Source organism: Bufo gargarizans, chromosome 3 (genome assembly GCF_014858855.1).
Source record: "Bufo gargarizans isolate SCDJY-AF-19 chromosome 3, ASM1485885v1, whole genome shotgun sequence".
NCBI lineage: Eukaryota > Metazoa > Chordata > Amphibia > Anura > Bufonidae > Bufo > Bufo gargarizans.
Genome location: NC_058082.1, coordinates 75,505,091 through 75,523,309, shown reverse-complemented (window position 1 = coordinate 75,523,309; position 18,219 = coordinate 75,505,091). Strand labels below are relative to the sequence as shown.

The 18,219-nt window shown below is 41.8% G+C and overlaps 1 protein-coding gene across 1 annotated transcript in view; it reads left to right on the top strand.

Moving 5' to 3' along the window:
- Positions 1-18,219, top strand: part of RXFP2 (relaxin family peptide receptor 2) — a 331,515-nt gene that overhangs the window by 288,373 nt on the left and 24,923 nt on the right. Inside the window, exons 12-13 of the mRNA XM_044285462.1 lie at positions 14,866-14,937; positions 17,366-17,437. Coding sequence (XP_044141397.1) covers positions 14,866-14,937; positions 17,366-17,437 — 144 coding nt within the window. The remainder of the gene's footprint in view (positions 1-14,865; positions 14,938-17,365; positions 17,438-18,219) is intronic.

Sequence of the window (18,219 nt, the reverse complement as noted above, 5' to 3'; positions counted from 1 at the left end):
ATCTGCTTATTTTTCCTAAATCTTAATTTTCTCTTATCTTGGATGACATTTTGGGGCTTTGGAACCAATTACTCAACATACAGTGGTTCTCCTGGAACCAATTAATATTGTAACTTGAGGGACCGCTGTAATCTTTTTAATGCATTTATATTGTAGGTATTAAATAGGGGGTCAGTCTGGGGTGGGGTCACTCATAATGGTGTATGACCTACTTTGTTTGTACCATGGCAATGTTTGGCATTTTAAGTGAGGTTTTTTTTGTTTGTTTTTTGCTTATACCTAATGAATTTCTTTGTTTATTTGGCGTTTATTTCATGCCAACTTTGTCTCTTTACTTCATTAGTTGCAAGACTTCGGCGACTTCAGGGCCAGGCGTGAGTACTTCTTCACTGTCTTGCCCTGTCAGTCAAAGTGGTAGGGGCATGATCGAGAAGGAAGAGAAGAGGAGCCTGAGGTGCAGCGGGGTGCAACAGAATCACTCTCATTGCACCCAGGGGCTAATTAGCATAACAAGCCACCAATGGAAATAGGACCAACACCATTAGAATGTATTGACAAGTGTGCATCTGGCATGCAAGATGGTTTTATAGCTACCTATGTGGTGACAGATTCCCTTTAACTACCCAACTAGGCTGTGTAATTATAGGGTTAAACATTAGTTAATTCTGGAATGTTTTAGCTAAGACTCCAAAATATATACGTCTTCACCAGTTCTTCCTCGTTTGATAGGTAACTTCTAGTGTTGAGTGAATTGAAGTTATTGAAGTGGACTTCGATCCGAATTTCAGGGAAAATTCGATTTGCAGCAAAGCCGAATTTCCTTGTGCTTCATGGTAACTAATCGATTTTCCCTGAAATGGCAGTAAAAATAGAAACAATCATACTTACCTCATCCATTTGCACGTGAGTAGACCGCTGCAGCAATCTTACTTGAAGATCCCGCGAGAAATCTCGTGCACTGTGATTTATGACGTCACCATGCTGCCCTACATGATGACGTAATCACGTACTGCGCAAGATTTCGCGCTGGATCTTCAATCTTCAATAAAGATGGCTGAGGCAGCCTCTTCGCTCTCAAATGGATGAGGTAAGTACAATTAAATGTTTTATGTTTTTAGGAGCAACCCCTAAAATGCTTTTCTATTGATCTCAGATGCCGCGATCAGCGATGAACGTGACATCTGATGGGTTCAATGACGGGGGCGTCGCAATCGTCGCTCCCTTGCACCCACTACTTAGAGAAAATGCTCTTTGTAACAAATTTATTCAGCAAAGAAGCCGAATCTAATTTTGAAGAACTTTGCGCATCTCTAATAACTTTCTGTGAGGTACACATAAATTCCCTTAAAGGGGTTGTCTCTTGCCACTTACTAATGCATTGTGATTGTCCATATTGCCTCCTTTGCTGGCTTCATTAATTTTTTCATCACATTATACACTGCTTGTTCGCATGGTTACAACTACCTTGCAATCCAGCGGCAGTGGCCGTGCTTGCACACTATAGGAAAAAGCTCTGGCTTATCTGGTGGCCGGGACATAGGTTAGTGCTTTTTTCTATAGTGTGCAAGCACGTCCACTGCTGCTGAATTCCAGGGTGGTCATAACCATGGAAACGAGCAATGTATAATATGATGGAAAAATTAATCAAGCCAGCAAAGGAAGCAATATGGATAATTACAATACATTAGTAAGTGTCTTGTATTAACGTTCTCTACAAAATGAATGCTATTTGCTGAAGTGACACAACCCCTTAAAAGAGGTTGTCCGAGTAATTTTTTTTATTTTTTTAAACCCTGGTAAGATATAAAAATATTAAAGAAGTTATTCTCCCTGCTTTGATTTCATGACTGCAATGGGGACCATCCCATTTATCACACATGACTGCTGCAGCCAATTATTGACCTCAGTGATCTCGTGCTGCATACCGATGTGGTCAGTGGTTGGCTGCAGCATACAAGTGATTGCTGTAGCCAAAAAGCACAGTCATCGCTGCAGGGAACATTGGATCTGTGGCGCTGGAGTAGAGGGGGGTCTGAGAAGTTAGTTTTTATTTTATTTTATTATTTTAATATATTCGCTGCCTTTTACAACAAAAAGTTAACGCTGCAAACCCCTTTAACTGCATACACCATCATACCATTAACAATGCAAATCTTTTGTGGAGTAGACCACAAAAAACAAAAACAAATCTCCATTGCTTTACTTACCTATTAAAATTCTGAGACTTTTTTGTATTATTTTAGTCGTAGGCATGAGGACGATGCCTGCATTGAAATGGTGATCACTTGGTCAATGACATTGGTGTAATTGGATTCTCCCTAATGTCATTATGCGGTCGCTTTAGGATTGGATTTCTTTACTTTAACTTAAAAGTTATTCTTTTTAATGGCTTTCAGAACTTTGCCGATATATTTTAATATGCCTGAGCTAGAAAACATACAGTGACGAGAAAAAACATCCCCCTGGATGCTTTAATATTTTATCATGTAGTGAATCACCATAGATTTAGTGAGGCTTTCTCGATCCTGATCAAAAGAAGTCCCCTTAATATAAAAGTAGAACATTGCAGAGCCTTTTTAACTTCTTAGGGATGCAGCCTATTTGGATACTTAAAGGGGTTGTTTCACTTTAGCAAATGGCATTTATCATGTAGAGAAAGTTAATACAAGGCACTTACTAATGTATTGTTATTATATATATATTGCTTCCTTTGCTGGCTTGATTCATTTTTCCATCACGCTATACACTGCTCGTTTCCCTAGTTACGACCACCCAGTAATCGATCATTGGTGGTACAGGAAAAAGCGACCTTTCTGGTGGCCGGGACCATGGGAACGCACATAGGCTAGTGTGCAAGCACGACTAACTTTCTCTACATGATGAATACTATTTATTTGCTGAAGGGAGACAACCCCTTTAAGGTTCAGCAAATAAAAAAAAAGCCCTGACCTTTTTATTTTTCTATCAACATAATCATATAAAGCTGGTTTTAGTGCAATTCTGTCATTGTTTTTAAGGTTTTGTTTTTATGTTGTTCACTGCTCGGTAATGATGACGTTTTAACAGTTTGGCTTTTGAGATACCAAATTTATATGGATTTTGCTATGTGTTACTACTTTCAAGAAGTGAAAGATTGCTTTGTGTCGCCATATTCTGACACCCAATATGCGGCAATAAAAATGATGTTGGCTTTTATGTTTGTTTGTTTTTTTGTTTGTATTAATTTTGTTTAAAATTTACATTTTCTTTAGTGACCTTAGGGTACTATAAAACTATACATTGCATAGTAATTCTGACAGGTGGGCTAATACATCCTGCTCCACAATCACTTCCTTTGTTTAGCCGCTCAGATGTTGCGGTCACTATTGACTGTGGAATCTGAAGGGGTTAAACTGCCCGGTGCCTGCGATAGATAGATAGATAGATAGATAGATAGATACTGCAATACTCAGTAGTGGGGTACACACCTCAGGAGACTGTCTGAGCTCTTCCCAGACTTCACCTACATGACGGAGGAAGAGGAGAACACAGGAGCCATGCCCGCACAATATGCCAGTGCATGCATCTACTGAGAGGAGCGTGATTTGCCACAGACTTCTATGCCCATTTATACCCATTCCCCATCCCAGCCAAATTATTTAGCACTTGCTTTGGAAATGCTAATATGTATTTATTCCTTCCAATAAAGTTTATTTGAATTAAAATTTTATATCGGGTAGATAGATATGAGATAGTCTAAATTTGCTTTATTTATCTTTCATTGAGTCCTACAGGCAGCACAACACAAAGGGTTAATGTCTTGCTCCTCCCGTCTAGGACAGAAGATAAATCATTAGCAAATCAGACTAATTAACCCCCCTATAAAGGAGTGCACACCCAGTAGGTAGATGTGTTTTTTCCAAGCAATGTCTTTTTCAGGGAAGGATATTTGTGCTGCCTTTGGACTCAAATTTAGACTTTCCTTATCGTGCTACAGGCAGCACAACACAAGGGATCTGAAGAGCAGTATTAAACAAGGAGGGGGGGGGGGGGTCGAAATTGCAGCCTTAATAATCACTTGTCTGTCAAAAGCTGAATTATAAACATCAGATACATCCAACCTATATTGTTTTGTAAAGATGCATGGAGAAGACCATGTAGAGGCTCTGCATAATTGATCCAATGTTTTTTTTTCCTCTTTACTCTACCCAAGCGACTAAGGGTACTTTCACACTTCCGTTTTTCTTTTCCGGCACTGAGTTCTGTCCTAGGGACTCTATATCGGAAAATAACTGATCAGTTTTATCCCCATGCATTCTGAATGGAGAGCGATCCGTTCAGGATGCATCAGGATGTCTTCAGTTCAGTCTTTTTGACTGTTCAGGACGGAGATAATACCGAACAGTCAAATTGTTAATATAGCACATGGTTAAGATTATCTGTTTGCTCCCCCACTGACTGATTCTTGAGCCTCCCCTAAATAAAGAGCTAGATATATTGCTCCCAGGTCTCTGATATTGGATCACAGATACATCTCTTGAGGAGACCACATCCCCTGAACTCAAAGAATGTGGAAGTGTACTTCCCGACCAGAGTTATCGGAATGGCCATAAAAATCTACTTTGCTCAGTATTTCTTGGACGAAGCCATCAATACAGGTCTTCCTGCGTCTCTGGCTTGATCACCACAAGACGAACCAGACTTTATAAACATTGGTTTCTTCCTTAAACAATGCTGGTTTGCAATGTTCAATAGTTCACTGCCTAATAGAGTGGTTAAAATAAAATAATAACAAAACTTTATTAGATAATTATAAAAAATACAGCTAGTCCCTCTTATTGTTCAGAGATGGGCAGATAGGGCCAAAAGTCAGGGGTACAGTGTATATTCGGCTGTATCCCGGACTTACGCCGCAGATATGATTGACACTGTTTATGGATGCACACAGTGGAATACAATGTTACTGCGGACAGGTCCCTAATCTGATTCTGACAGCTATGGACCTAGTCTCTTTTTTTGTATTCACTAGAGGCTATGGTCCAGCTATCTTACATTAATCAGGGGTTAATTTGGTTCCCCAGAGCTGCCCAGGATTGTCTGTGTGGCTAACACCAGGGAAGATTACTGGAAGACCCCTGCTGCCGCTTGGGTAAGGCTACCTAATAAGAACAAGCCCTGCTCGACGCATTTCTGTTAACCCTATAGTGGGAGCTTCTTCAGGAGAAAGGGATAAGCAGGTACTGGTTCCATGAGTGGATGCCTAACAAGCGGGGAACGCTGCACATGGTTTGCAATATACACTAATGCCCATGTTACGGTTTCTATCTAAGAGGTCAGGAAAGTATATATTTGTAGACAGAGTGGCTGCCTGACCTGATCTGATAGCAATCTTGACCAGCTCCAAGAGCGGCAGTTGCACGGGTGGAAGGGGGGGGGGCAGGGTTGCACAGAAAATGCTGGGGGAACCCTGTTCAAATATTTGCTGTGGGGCCCAGTTATTTCTAGTTACTCCACTGGCATTTGGTGACGGGACCTAAGAACTCACATCCACCTGGATTTCTAGATCCACTCCTGTGAGAGCTTAAGCAACCAGTTTCTGGAGTCTAACTGGAAGCTAAGGGCAGAGTTAGTGCCACTTAGTAAAAACACCAAGCGATGAAACTAAAGGCCAGTGAATTGAAGATGAGATACCCTGGTGAATGATGGCCAACCTGAGAACTTGCGATCGATTGGCAGTAACATGCATATAAGTATATATGAGCTCTTGGCTATAAAATCGTCCTGCTGGTCAATGTTAGATCATGAAATTATTCAGAGATGGTATTTATTTAAACACGTCAGATCTAACCTCCATCTTACCTGTAGCTTTGGCACTGCATACACTCTTTAAAAGACCCCAGAAATTTCCTGGTAAAGAGGTCAAGATTTTTCTGTGAAGTCCTGAAACAACCACCATATGAGGCTTTGTGAAGGGTTGACCATTTTGCCTTCGGGGGAAACTTTAACCTGAGGGAGTTACCTGGGTACAAGATTCTATCCAGGAGTTGACGTAATCCTTGCCCAATTTGAGAAAAGGTTCTGTAATCCCACCGGAAGCCTTGTGTCCTAAATTTGATGTTTCTCTGTTCCAAATTTCGTCTTTCTAGTGCTTGGAGAGCCTGAACACTTAGAACTTACTCTTCTCTATCTGTTCTTTCTGAGCTCTCTTAGGTAATCTATGGAATGAAAATGACAAGAATGAAACTAGACCTACAGGCGTATTGTAGAAAGGAGACCCCTCTAAATAGAATTAATTTGGTGAGGAAGAAAAATTGCGCTAAGAGAATGTCCCTCTGCACAGAGTGTCTATGGGGATCACATGAACTGAGAGGGACATTCAGGGCCCATTCACATGAAATAACAGGACACAGTGTGCCGTCAACATCCACACATCCATTTCGCGGCCCCGAAAGAGTTAGAAAATGCCCCACCCTTTTCCATATTGAGAACAAGAATGGGCATTGCCATATAGGGCAGGAAGTTCTGAACCGCAAATGTAGAATGCACACAGCGGAATAGTGTTCAATGGATCCGCAACTTGTGGTCCGCAAAATCGGACATGGTTCTATGAATGGACCCTAATCTTAGTGACTTTATGGGGAAGCAATCCCTATGACACTAGGAATCTGAAGCCAAAGAAGTTTTGCTCTCCGCCATAGACAAGGAATTATTATCTTTCAGAAAGAAAACAATCTTTCCGACCATATAGATAACCTGACAGGCAGAAAAGAGTTTTCCCAGACAGACCGGCCACTGGAATATTACCTTAGGGGGGTTACCCCGCTGAGCTGAGACTGCAGGATCTGTAAGACACGGCTGTAATCTAGCTGTCTGGCTGGCACCACACTCCTGCCATTATTTTTTTCCCCTATTTTGGGTTTATCCCCTCTAGGTGCAACCATTTCAAGGTGAGCTAGCACAGCTTTTAATAATGAAGGTAAATGAAGGTACGCCATCATGAAACAAAGATCTTGCAAATCCTCCTGATCACAGAGACAGAGTCTACATCCAGGTGAGATAAGGTACAGGAGTTGTAGATAATCGAGGTCTTATAGATGCATGAGCAGAAAGGACCAGAGAGTGAAAGCTTCTGACCACTGAGAAGTAAACCATTCCACAATCTCTGCACTGGAGACCTTCAGCTGGGAGGCAATGGTTCAGACATCTCCTACATTGTCCACAGTTGATGCAGACATATCCTACATTGTCCACAGTTGGTGCACATACTAACATTTATGGCTTTATGGGATTCTTTGCAGAGTTCTGCAACTGTAAGATAATAATTCGCTCACACATACAGTACGGACCAAAAGTTTGGACACACCTTCTCATTCAAAGAGTTTTCTTTATTTTCATGACTATGAAAATTGCAGATTCACACTGAAGGCATCAAAACTATGAATTAACACATGTGGAAATATATACATAACAAAAAAGTTTGAAACAACTGAAAATATGTAATATTCTAGGTTCTTCAAAGTAGCCACCTTTTGCTTTGATTACTGCTTTGCACACTCTTGGCATTCTCTTGATGAGCTTCAAGAGGTAGTCACCTTAAATGGTTTTCACTTCACAGGTGTGCCCTGTCAGGTTTAATAAGTGGGATTTCTTGCCCTATAAATGGGGTTGGGACCATTAGTTGCGTTGTGGAGAAGTCAGGTGGATACACAGCTGATAGTCCTACTGAATAGACTGTTCGAATTTGTATTATGGCAAGAAAAAAGCAGCTAAGTAAAGAAAAACGAGTGGCCATCATTACTTTAAGAAATGTAGGTCAGTCCGTCGGAAAATTGGGAAAACTTTGAAAGTATCCCCAAGTGCAGTCACAAAAACCATCAAGCGCTACAAAGAAACTGGCTCACATGCGGACCGCCCCAGGAAAGAAAGACCAAGAGTCACCTCTGCTGCGGAGGATAAGTTCATCCGAGTCACCAGCCTCAGAAATCGCAGGTTAACAGCAGCTCAGATTAGAGACCAGGTCAATGCCACACAGAGTTCTAGCAGCAGACACATCTCTAGAAAAACTGTTAAGAGGAGACTGTGTGAATCAGGCCTTCATGGTAGAATATCTGCTAGGAAACCACTGCAAAGGCCAGGCAACAAGCAGAAGAGACTTGTTTGGGCTAAAGAACACAAGGAAAGGACATTAGACCAGTGGAAATCTGTGCTTTGGTCTGATGAGTCCAAATTTGATTGGTTCCAACCACCGTGTCTTTGTGCGACGCAGAAAAGGTGAATGGATGGACTCTACATGCCTGGTTCCCACCGTGAAGCATGGAGGAGGAGGTGTGATGGTGTGGGGGTGCTTTTCTGGTGACACTGTTGGGGATGTATTCAAAATTGAAGGCATACTGAACCAGCATGGCTACCACAGCATCTTGCAGCGGCATGCTATTCCATCCAGTTTGCGTTTAGTTGGATCATCATTTATTTTTCAACAGAACAATGACCCCAAACACACCTCCAGGCTGTGTAAGGGCTATTTTACCATGAAGGAGAGTGATGGGGTGCTGCGTCAGATGACCTGGCCTCCACAGTCACCGGACCTGAACCCAATCGAGATGGTTTGGGGTGAGCTGGACCGCAGAGTGAAGGCAAAAGGCCCAACAAGTGCTAAGCATCTCTGGGAACTCCTTCAAGACTGTTGAAAGACCATTTCAGGTGACTACCTCTTGAAGCTCATCAAGAGAATGCCAAGAGTGTGCAAAGCAGTAATCAAAGCAAAAGGTGGCTACTTTGAAGAGCCTAGAATATGACATATTTTCAGTTGTTTCACACTTTTTTGTTATGTATATAATTCCACATATGTTAATTCATAGTTTTGATGCCTTCAGTGTGAATCTACAATTTTCATAGTCATGAAAATAAAGAAAACTCTTTGAATGAGAAGGTGTGTCCAAACTTTTGGTCTGTACTGTACATACAGTGGAGGAAATAATTATTTGACCCCTCACTGATTTTGTAAGTTTGTCCAATGACAAAGAAATGAAAAGTCTCAGAACAGTATCATTTCAATGGTAGGTTTATTGTAACAGTGGCAGATAGCACATCAAAAGGAAAATCGAAAAAATAACTTTAAATAAAAGATAGCAACTGATTTGCATTTCATTGAGTGAAATAAGTATTTGAACCCCTACCAACCATTAAGAGTTCTGGCTCCCACAGAGTGGTTAGACACTTCTACTCAATTAGTCACCCTCATTAAGGACACCTGTCTTAACTAGTCACCTGTATAAAAGACACCTGTCCACAGAATCAATCAATCAAGCAGACTCCAAACTCTCCAACATGGGAAAGACCAAAGAGCTGTCCAAGGATGTCAGAGACAAAATTGTAGACCTGCACAAGGCTGGAATGGGCTACAAAACCATTAGCAAGAAGCTGGGAGAGAAGGTGACAACTGTTGGTGCGATTGTTCGAAAATGGAAGGAGCACAAAATGACCATCAATCGACCTCGCTCTGGGGCTCCACGCAAGATCTCACCTCGTGGGGTGTCAATGGTTCTGAGAAAGGTGAAAAAGCATCCTAGAACTACACGGGAGGAGTTAGTTAATGACCTCAAATTAGCAGGGACCACAGTCACCAAGAAAACCATTGGAAACACATTACACCGCAATGGATTAAAATCCTGCAGGGCTCGCAAGGTCCCCCTGCTCAGGAAGGCACATGTGCAGGCCCGTCTGAAGTTTGCCAATGAACACCTGAATGATTCAGAGAGTGACTGGGAGAAGGTGCTGTGGTCTGATGAGACCAAAATAGAGCTCTTTGGCATTAACTCAACTCGCTGTGTTTGGAGGAAGAAAAATGCTGCCTATGACCCCCAAAACACCGTCCCCACCGTCAAGCATGGGGGTGGAAACATTTTGCTTTGGGGGTGTTTTTCTGCTAAGGGCACAGGACAACTTATTCGCATAAACGGGAAAATGGACGGAGCCATGTATCGTGAAATCCTGAGCGACAACCTCCTTCCCTCTGCCAGGAAACTGAAAATGGGTCGTGGATGGGTGTTCCAGCACGACAATGACCCAAAACATACAGCAAAGGCAACAAAGGAGTGGCTCAAGAAGAAGCACATTAAGGTCATGGAGTGGCCTAGTCAGTCTCCGGACCTTAATCCAATCGAAAACCTATGGAGGGAGCTCAAGCTCAGAGTTGCACAGAGACAGCCTCGAAACCTTAGGGATTTAGAGATGATCTGCAAAGAGGAGTGGACCAACATTCCTCCTAAAATGTGCGCAAACTTGGTCATCAATTACAAGAAACGTTTGACCTCTGTGCTTGCAAACAAGGGTTTTTCCACCAAGTATTAAGTCTTTTTTTGTTAGAGGGTTCAAATACTTATTTCACTCAATGAAATGCAAATCAGTTGCTATCTTTTATTTAAAGTTATTTTTTCGATTTTCCTTTTGATGTGCTATCTGCCACTGTTACAATAAACCTACCATTGAAATGATACTGTTCTGAGACTTTTCATTTCTTTGTCATTGGACAAACTTACAAAATCAGTGAGGGGTCAAATAATTATTTCCTCCACTGTACAAGCTACATATGAGCCATTCCAAGAACCATGATCCTTAGAGCTGCTGTGATTCCGCTGCTGCAGTAATACCTCACACTGTGCAGAGCCACAGATGTAGCTGAGCTAAAAAAAACTCTGATAACACATGGCATAGAGTTATTTCATACCATTTTGACAAACTATTGAAATACATTGAAAGAGTTAATTAACCTCTTGTGCCATTTTTTACTTAACATGTTACCCATCAAGCTTAGCTCAGCTGCACCTGTATACTTCTACTCCAAAATGGCTCCTGAGATGGAGACACTGCTGCAAACATGAAGGCAATAACAGTGCTGTAACAGCCAAACCGGCACTTCTCACAGAGACACACCCTGAAACATACAAAGACAGTTTGCAGGGAACACCCTATGCATATGAGAAACTGACCAGGAACCTCCAAGATAAATCTCAGCTCATTCCTCTCATGGGAAAAATAAATCCTGTTAACCACTTCCAGAGAAGTTATGTTATGTAGTTAATTCTGGAGCAACCCTCCAGCTCTATAACATGCATACACCGTATTTTTCGCCCCATAAGACGCACTTTCCCCCAAAGAAATTGGGTTGAAAATGGCAGTGCGTCTTATGGGGCGAATGCTGCCTTTTTTACTATGCTAACACTGATACATCGCCAGCCGCTATGCTGCACAGTGTGGCCTGCTATGTATCAGCGGAAAGGGAGAAGGGGCTTGAGATCGGCAACTCGCGCAGGGGCCCAGTGCAGTCACTGTACTCTATTATACCGGGTCCCGCTCACACCAGTATTCCTACGTAAAGTGTAGCCAATCCATATGTAAAGTGTAGGCAAGGTAGCACAATACACTACTCACTATAAAAGTCCCGTACTAGCAGGCACTGCAGGCTGGAGGGTCACTCACTTCCTCATGCACATGCTCCTCCCACTTTATTAATGAAGCAGGCAGAGCATGCGCGGTGAGGAAGTGAGTGACCGGCCAGCCTGCAGTGCCTGCTAGTACGGGAGTTTCATAGTGAGTAGTGGATTGCGCTACCTTGCCTGCACTTTACATATGGATTGCCCACACTTTACATATGGATTGGCCACACTGGCCTGCCTGCCAGTACGGGAGTTTAATAGTGAGTAGTAGATTGCGCTACCTTGCCTACACTTTACATATGGATTGGCCACACTTTACATTTGAATACTGATGTGAGCAGGGCCCGGTGTAATAGAGTACAGTGACTGCTTGCCGGCCTCCACCCCCTGTATTGAGGTCACTATTTACACAGGGACACTGTTATGGGGGGTATCTGTGGATGACACTATAGTATAAGATTCTCTATGTAATCCACAGATTCCCCCCATAACAGTGTCATCCACAGATCCCCCCATAACAGTGTCATCCACAGATGCCCCCATAACAGTGCCATCCACAGATCCCTATTAACCGTGCCATCCACAGATCCCCCCCATAACAGTGCGTCATCCACAGATCCCCATAACAGTGTCATCCACAGATACCCATAACAGTGTCATCCACAGATACCCATAACAGTGTCATCCACAAATCCCTATAACAGTGTCATCCACAGATCCCCCATAACAGTGTCATCCACAGACCACCATTAGTTCAAAACCCACTAAATGTACATCTTTTGGTTAAAACATTTTTTTTTCTTATTTTTCTCCTCAAAAACCTAGGTGCGTCTTATAGGGCGAAAAATACGGTAACTCTGAAACCTACTTCCAGTTCAGTAATGACCTTCAGTTAACTTTGGAGCACACCTCCAGCTTTATAACATGCAGATAACAATGGACTCTCTTCCAGCACCTCTAGCATGATATTCTAGAAACCACTTCCAGCTATATAATATCAGGCTTAACAACCATACCGACCTTTACAGCAGCAGGAGCTTCTGTATGTGTGAGCTTCATTATCCTAGACAGAAGAAAAAAAACACATCTACCTAGTGGGTGTGCACTTCTGGGGGGTTAATTAGTCTGATTTACTAATGATTTATCTTCTGTCCTAGACGGGAGGAGCAAGACAGTAACCCTTTGTGTTGTGCTGCCTGTGGGACAATAAGGAAAGATAGATACTCAGTAGTGGGGTACACACCTCAGGAGACTGTCTGAGCTCTTCCCAGACTTCACCTACATGAAGGTGGAAAACTATCCATACTGTCGGGGAAGAGGTGAACACAGGAGCCATGCCCGCACAATATGTCAGTGCATGCATCAACTAAGAGGACATGATTTGCCACAGACTTCTATACCCCCACCCTAGATGTGTCTTTATACCCACTCCCCATCCCAGCCCAATTATTTACCACTTACTTTGGCAATGCTAATGTGTATTTAGACAGATAACCGCCAGAATACCTTATAATGACAGCCTTGTGCACTATGAGATATTCCAAACCAGCTCTTATCTGACTGAGAACTAGTAAACCTCAAAGTTATTTTGCATCTGTTAGATGGCTTGGGTGGACCTGCACACCTAGATCAATATCTTTAGGGTGACAAAAAGTTTTCTGATTGTCCAAACATAATATTCAATAACCTTTCTATACAGTTTTGTCATGTAAAAACTCATTTGCCTTGTTTTTCAGCTGTCATAAGACTATGAAAACCAATAGATGGCGCTATTGAGTTATGAACAGCGCCCTCTTTTGGTTTTACAGTCTTATGACAAGACTAATATTCTTGTCAGAAGACTATGAAACTAATAGAGGGCGCTGTTTATAACTCAATAGCGCCTTCTATTGGTTTCATAGTCTTCTGACAAGAATATTAAACTGAGTCTTATGACAAGCTTGATAGTGCAGCCTTTTGCATGGAAAATTCGCAATACAAATTTGTGAGTAGAATATTCGGGATCTACACAAGGATGGTATCTGACACTGGTAAAGCTGGGTAATAATTCAGTCATAAAATCTGACACTGGGAAAGTTGGGTAATAACTCACTGAGTATATCCGACACTGGGAAAGCTGGGTAATAACTTGCGATCTACACTGATTTATTACTCAGCTTTTCAAGTGTCAGATATTATCACTGACTTACTACATAAGTATTACATAATATTCGCTATATTTCTTTATATTTGTTTTTTAGAATATTACGAATATTCTAAAAAACGAATATAGAGCAATATAGCGAATATGATCTCAGCGAACAGTCTTGTCATAACACTATGCAACTAATAGAGGGTGCTGTTAATGAGAGATTCTGCTCATTTGCATGTCTTTCCCATATGCCCATGTTTATGCAAATTAGTTTTTACATGACAAAACTGTATAGAAAAGTTATTGAATATTATGTTAGAACAATCAGAAAACTTTTTGTCGCCCTAATGATATTGATCTAGGTGTGCAGGTCCACCCAAGCCATGCAACAGATGCAAAATAACTTTGAGGTTTACTGGTTCCGAGTCAGATAAGAGCTGGTTTGAAATATCTCATAGTGAATAAGGCTGCCATTGTAAGGTATGCTGGCTGTTATCTGTCTCATGGATAGATTGGGCACATATCTGGCATTTGGCATATAGCCTTTGTGTGTTGTATGTCATACATAATAGGAGTCTGAGACGCATCCAGCTATCCTCTTAATACAGTTGCCAAACCATTTTGATGGGGTTTCCATCAATTTCTAACCTTTTTTTATGAACCAGACACCCTCTTCTCTTCCAAGCAGGGGGTTTCTAGGATTCTCCCATTTACTTCTATTGTATTCAATCCGAGCACTCGGATCTGCTAGGCATAGCGATGCTCGAGCCGAACAGCAGTTCGGCCGAGCATGCTCGCTCAACACTAGTATTTAGTGCTGCCAATAAAGTTTATTTGAATTAGAATTTGATATCAGGAAGATAGATATGAGATAGATAGAGATACAGATCTTATTTGGGAATCTTATTTGGGCGTGCTACGAAATTCAGATAGATAGGGCCTGTATGTATTTCTGGAGTGTAATAATATTACAGACTATAGCTACTAGAGAGGGGTCGTTGATCCAGGGAGTTATTCTGATTGCCTGATTGGAGTCGGGAAGGAATTTCTTATTCCCCTAAAGTGAGGAAAATTGGCTTCTACCTCACAGGTTTTTTTTGCCTTCCTCTGGATCAACTTGCAGGATGACAGGCCGAACTGGATGGACAGATGTCTTTTTTTCGGCCTTATGTACTATGTTACTATGTAGATAGATATATAAGGAGATAGTGATGTCACTATGATTAACATATAGCGGTATTATTAACAATCATAATTAATATACATTACTTGTTATTTAGCCATTGTATGCTTTCATAATAATATGTGTATTTTCTTTAGGTTTCTACGTGGAAACAGAATAAAATTGGTTAAAGAAAACATCTTTGCATCTTTGAGGAGTTTAGCAGAAATGTAAGAAATCCATCCAGTAAATGAGCGTGCCGCTTATTGTAAATTGCAAATTTTACTATTCTCATAAAACGTTTCACAGATCAGAAGAAATATGAAAATCCGTGTCAGGCATGTCGGCTATAGCAAAACAGGCCCCTGTGGGCACACTGAGCATCACTGAGCAGCATTTCTGTACTCTACTCACTTATTGGAAATGTTTTGCAAACTTCTCTACAAAATTAAGATAGTACATTCTTTTACCATCAGAATAATAAACTGACACGGCCCTTTTGAAACCAATCTTGCTTTTTGTTAGCTAATTGTCAGTTAATTATCTGATCTCCTGCTCCTGGGGCCCCAAGTGATCAGCTGTAATCTGTTGTGACTCCTTACAGCAAGTTTTTCATGTTATGCACGTATCTGCCAGGTCCTCCCCAGTGAGAGAAGTTTTTAATTGCTGTTCTCTGCTCTGCATCATAGCTGAAGGTATTGGATGGAAACCCTATCTATTCATTAAAGGGAACCTGTCACCTGGATTTTGGGTATAGAGCTGAGGACATGGGTTGCTAGATGGCCACTAGCACATCCGCAATACCCAGTCCCCATAGCTCTGTGTGCTTTTATTGTGTAAGAAAACAGATTTGATTCATATGCAAATTAACCTGAGATGAGTCCTGTCCCTGACTCATCTCACGTACAGGACACATCTCAGGTTAATTTGCTTATGGATCAAAATGTTTTTTTTACACAATAAAAGCACACAGAGCTATGGGGACTGGGTATTGCGGATGTGCTAGAGGCGATCTAGCAACCCATGTCCTCAGCTCTATACCCAAAATCCAGGTGACAGGTTCCCTTTAAGTATTCTCCAATACTTTTCTAAACCACACAACCCATGGTATTTTACTAATTGTAAAAAGGTAAGAGTAAATAAAAGGCTATGGGTACCTTATATTTCACATACATTAGTGGTTACCTCAAGTCCACTATATTTTGCAAGTTTAAAGGGTTTCTGTCACCTTAAAAATGAGTGTTAACCTGGCTGACATTAGCGATGTGCTAAAGTCAGCTGTACATAACTCTATTAGTGCCATCTCACTGCCTAAAGCCGTTATTGAGAAAAACAAACTTTTATCATATGCTAATTAGCCTCTAGGAGTCGGGGGCCTTGCACCTGCTCCTAGAGGCTCCGTTTGCCCACCTCTTTTCACGCCCTTCTTCTCTTGATCGACAGGGCCAGGGCAGCGCTGCTCTTCTCCCGCCGGCCGTGTCTGCAGTGTAAATCTTGAACGGCGCAGGCGCAGTAGGAGAAGGACGCTTGACGGGTGCTGACTTCCCCACTGTGCCTGCGCCGAATACTGAACGGTGCGAGATTTACACTGCAGACACGGCCGGAGGTAGGAGACCAACGATGCCTGCCCCTGTCAATCTAGTGTAGCAGGGTGTGGCCAGAGGTAGGAGAGTGGAGCCTCTAGGAGCAGGGGCAATGCCCCCCCCCCCCGCTCCTAGAGGCTAATTAGCATATTATAAAAGTTTGTTTTTCTCGTCAGGCAGTGAGATGGCACTAATATAGTTATGTTCAGCTGACAATAGCACATCGCTAATGTTAGCCAGCTTTAATACCCATTTTTTAGGTGACAGAAACCCTTTAAGGCTGAAATCCTTATCCTTTCATTCAGACCCCTTTTCAAACCTGCTCCAGGTTTCAGACTTTTATCATGTGGGTGTTCCCCTTCCAATAATGCATGCTGGATGTGAGGTCTGTGTGTCTAGGATGCTGCTGTCTTCACTAGCACTCATGATTCCTGTACTGATTTTTTTGCTTCTACAGCCCATGCCAGGAAGCATCTCCCCTCTCTTGTGCAGACAAACAGTGAGGTTGAGATCTGTGTGTGATTTCCCCCTTTCTCTCCATGCAGAGTCTGTTGTAGGTTCTGTCCTATCTTTTCACACTGATACATAACCTGTGTGAATCAACTTCCCTCTCTCCCTCTTGCATACTGCCTTGTCTGCTTTCCTCTCTATATATACTCTGGTCCAAGCAGAGTGATTTGCCCTTCCCAAAGACATGGATGCTATACACTCTCTCTACACGTTGATCTGCTGTGTACAACCTCCCTCCCTCCCTACCGAGAGGAGAGCAGAGACAGACACCCAGAAGCAGTGTGCTTTGGGGTCTATGTCAGAAGCAGCAGATACTGTATGTACAGGAGTTGCACACACACTACATCAAAATGGTAGACAGTTTTTTTTATTTTTTTATTACAGATTATTTCTCAGTGTTCCATTTAGGAAAAAAACTTTCAGTGTAAAGTTGCCGTGGCCTTTAAGAAAAATGAAATACTTTAGAACAAAGTGTTCTAAACTAAATTCTACACTTCTAATTATGCATAATTTGCAAATTGGGTTAAGAAGGATATTTACAAATTTATATTATGTTTATTCCTAGAGATTTGTCCAATAATCTAATCACAGAAGTGCCGCTCTCCAGTTTTAAAGAGCTTAAACACTTGCAAAAACTGTAAGTACAAATGACAATTATAAATTTTTATTTCACAATCCTGATATTCTTATGTGTGTCTGCTCTGATAGATTTTAATGTCTCCTACTTTGGCCTAGTCCACACGACCGTATGGCTTTTATTGTTTTTTGCGGTCTGTTTTTCACGGATCCGTTGTTCAGTTTTTAAGTTCCGTTGTGTTTCCTTTCCGTTTTTCCGTTCCGTTTTTCCATATGGCATATACAGTATACAGTAATTACATAGAAAAAATTGGGCTGGGCATAACATTTTCAATAGATGGTTCAGAAAAAACGGAACGGAAACGGAAGACATACGGATGCATTTCCGTATGTGTTCCGTTTTTTTTGCGGACCCATTGACTTGAATGGAGCCACGACCCGTGATTTCCGGCCAAATATAGGACAAGCTCTATCTTTCAACGGAACGGAAAAACGGAAATACGGAAACGGAATGCATACGGAACACATTCCGTTTTTTTTTTTGCTGAACCATTGAAATGAATGGTTCCGTATATGGACCGTATACGGAACACAAAAAAAAACGGGCCGTACACCCGCAAAAAAAACGTTCGTGTGAACTAGGCCTTTTAGGAACATTTATCAGGCCTGGCGTTCCAATAAGTCAGTCTTGATCCCCCTATGCTGGAGAAAAGTGCGACTAATTTATTAAGAGACAGATGATCCTTTATAAATTAGTCTCATCCCTGGCAGTCCAAGCCCCAGAAACTCAAGTCTACGCCAGCCAGGAGCTGCTGTAGACTTGAGCAATAACTTGAGCAAACA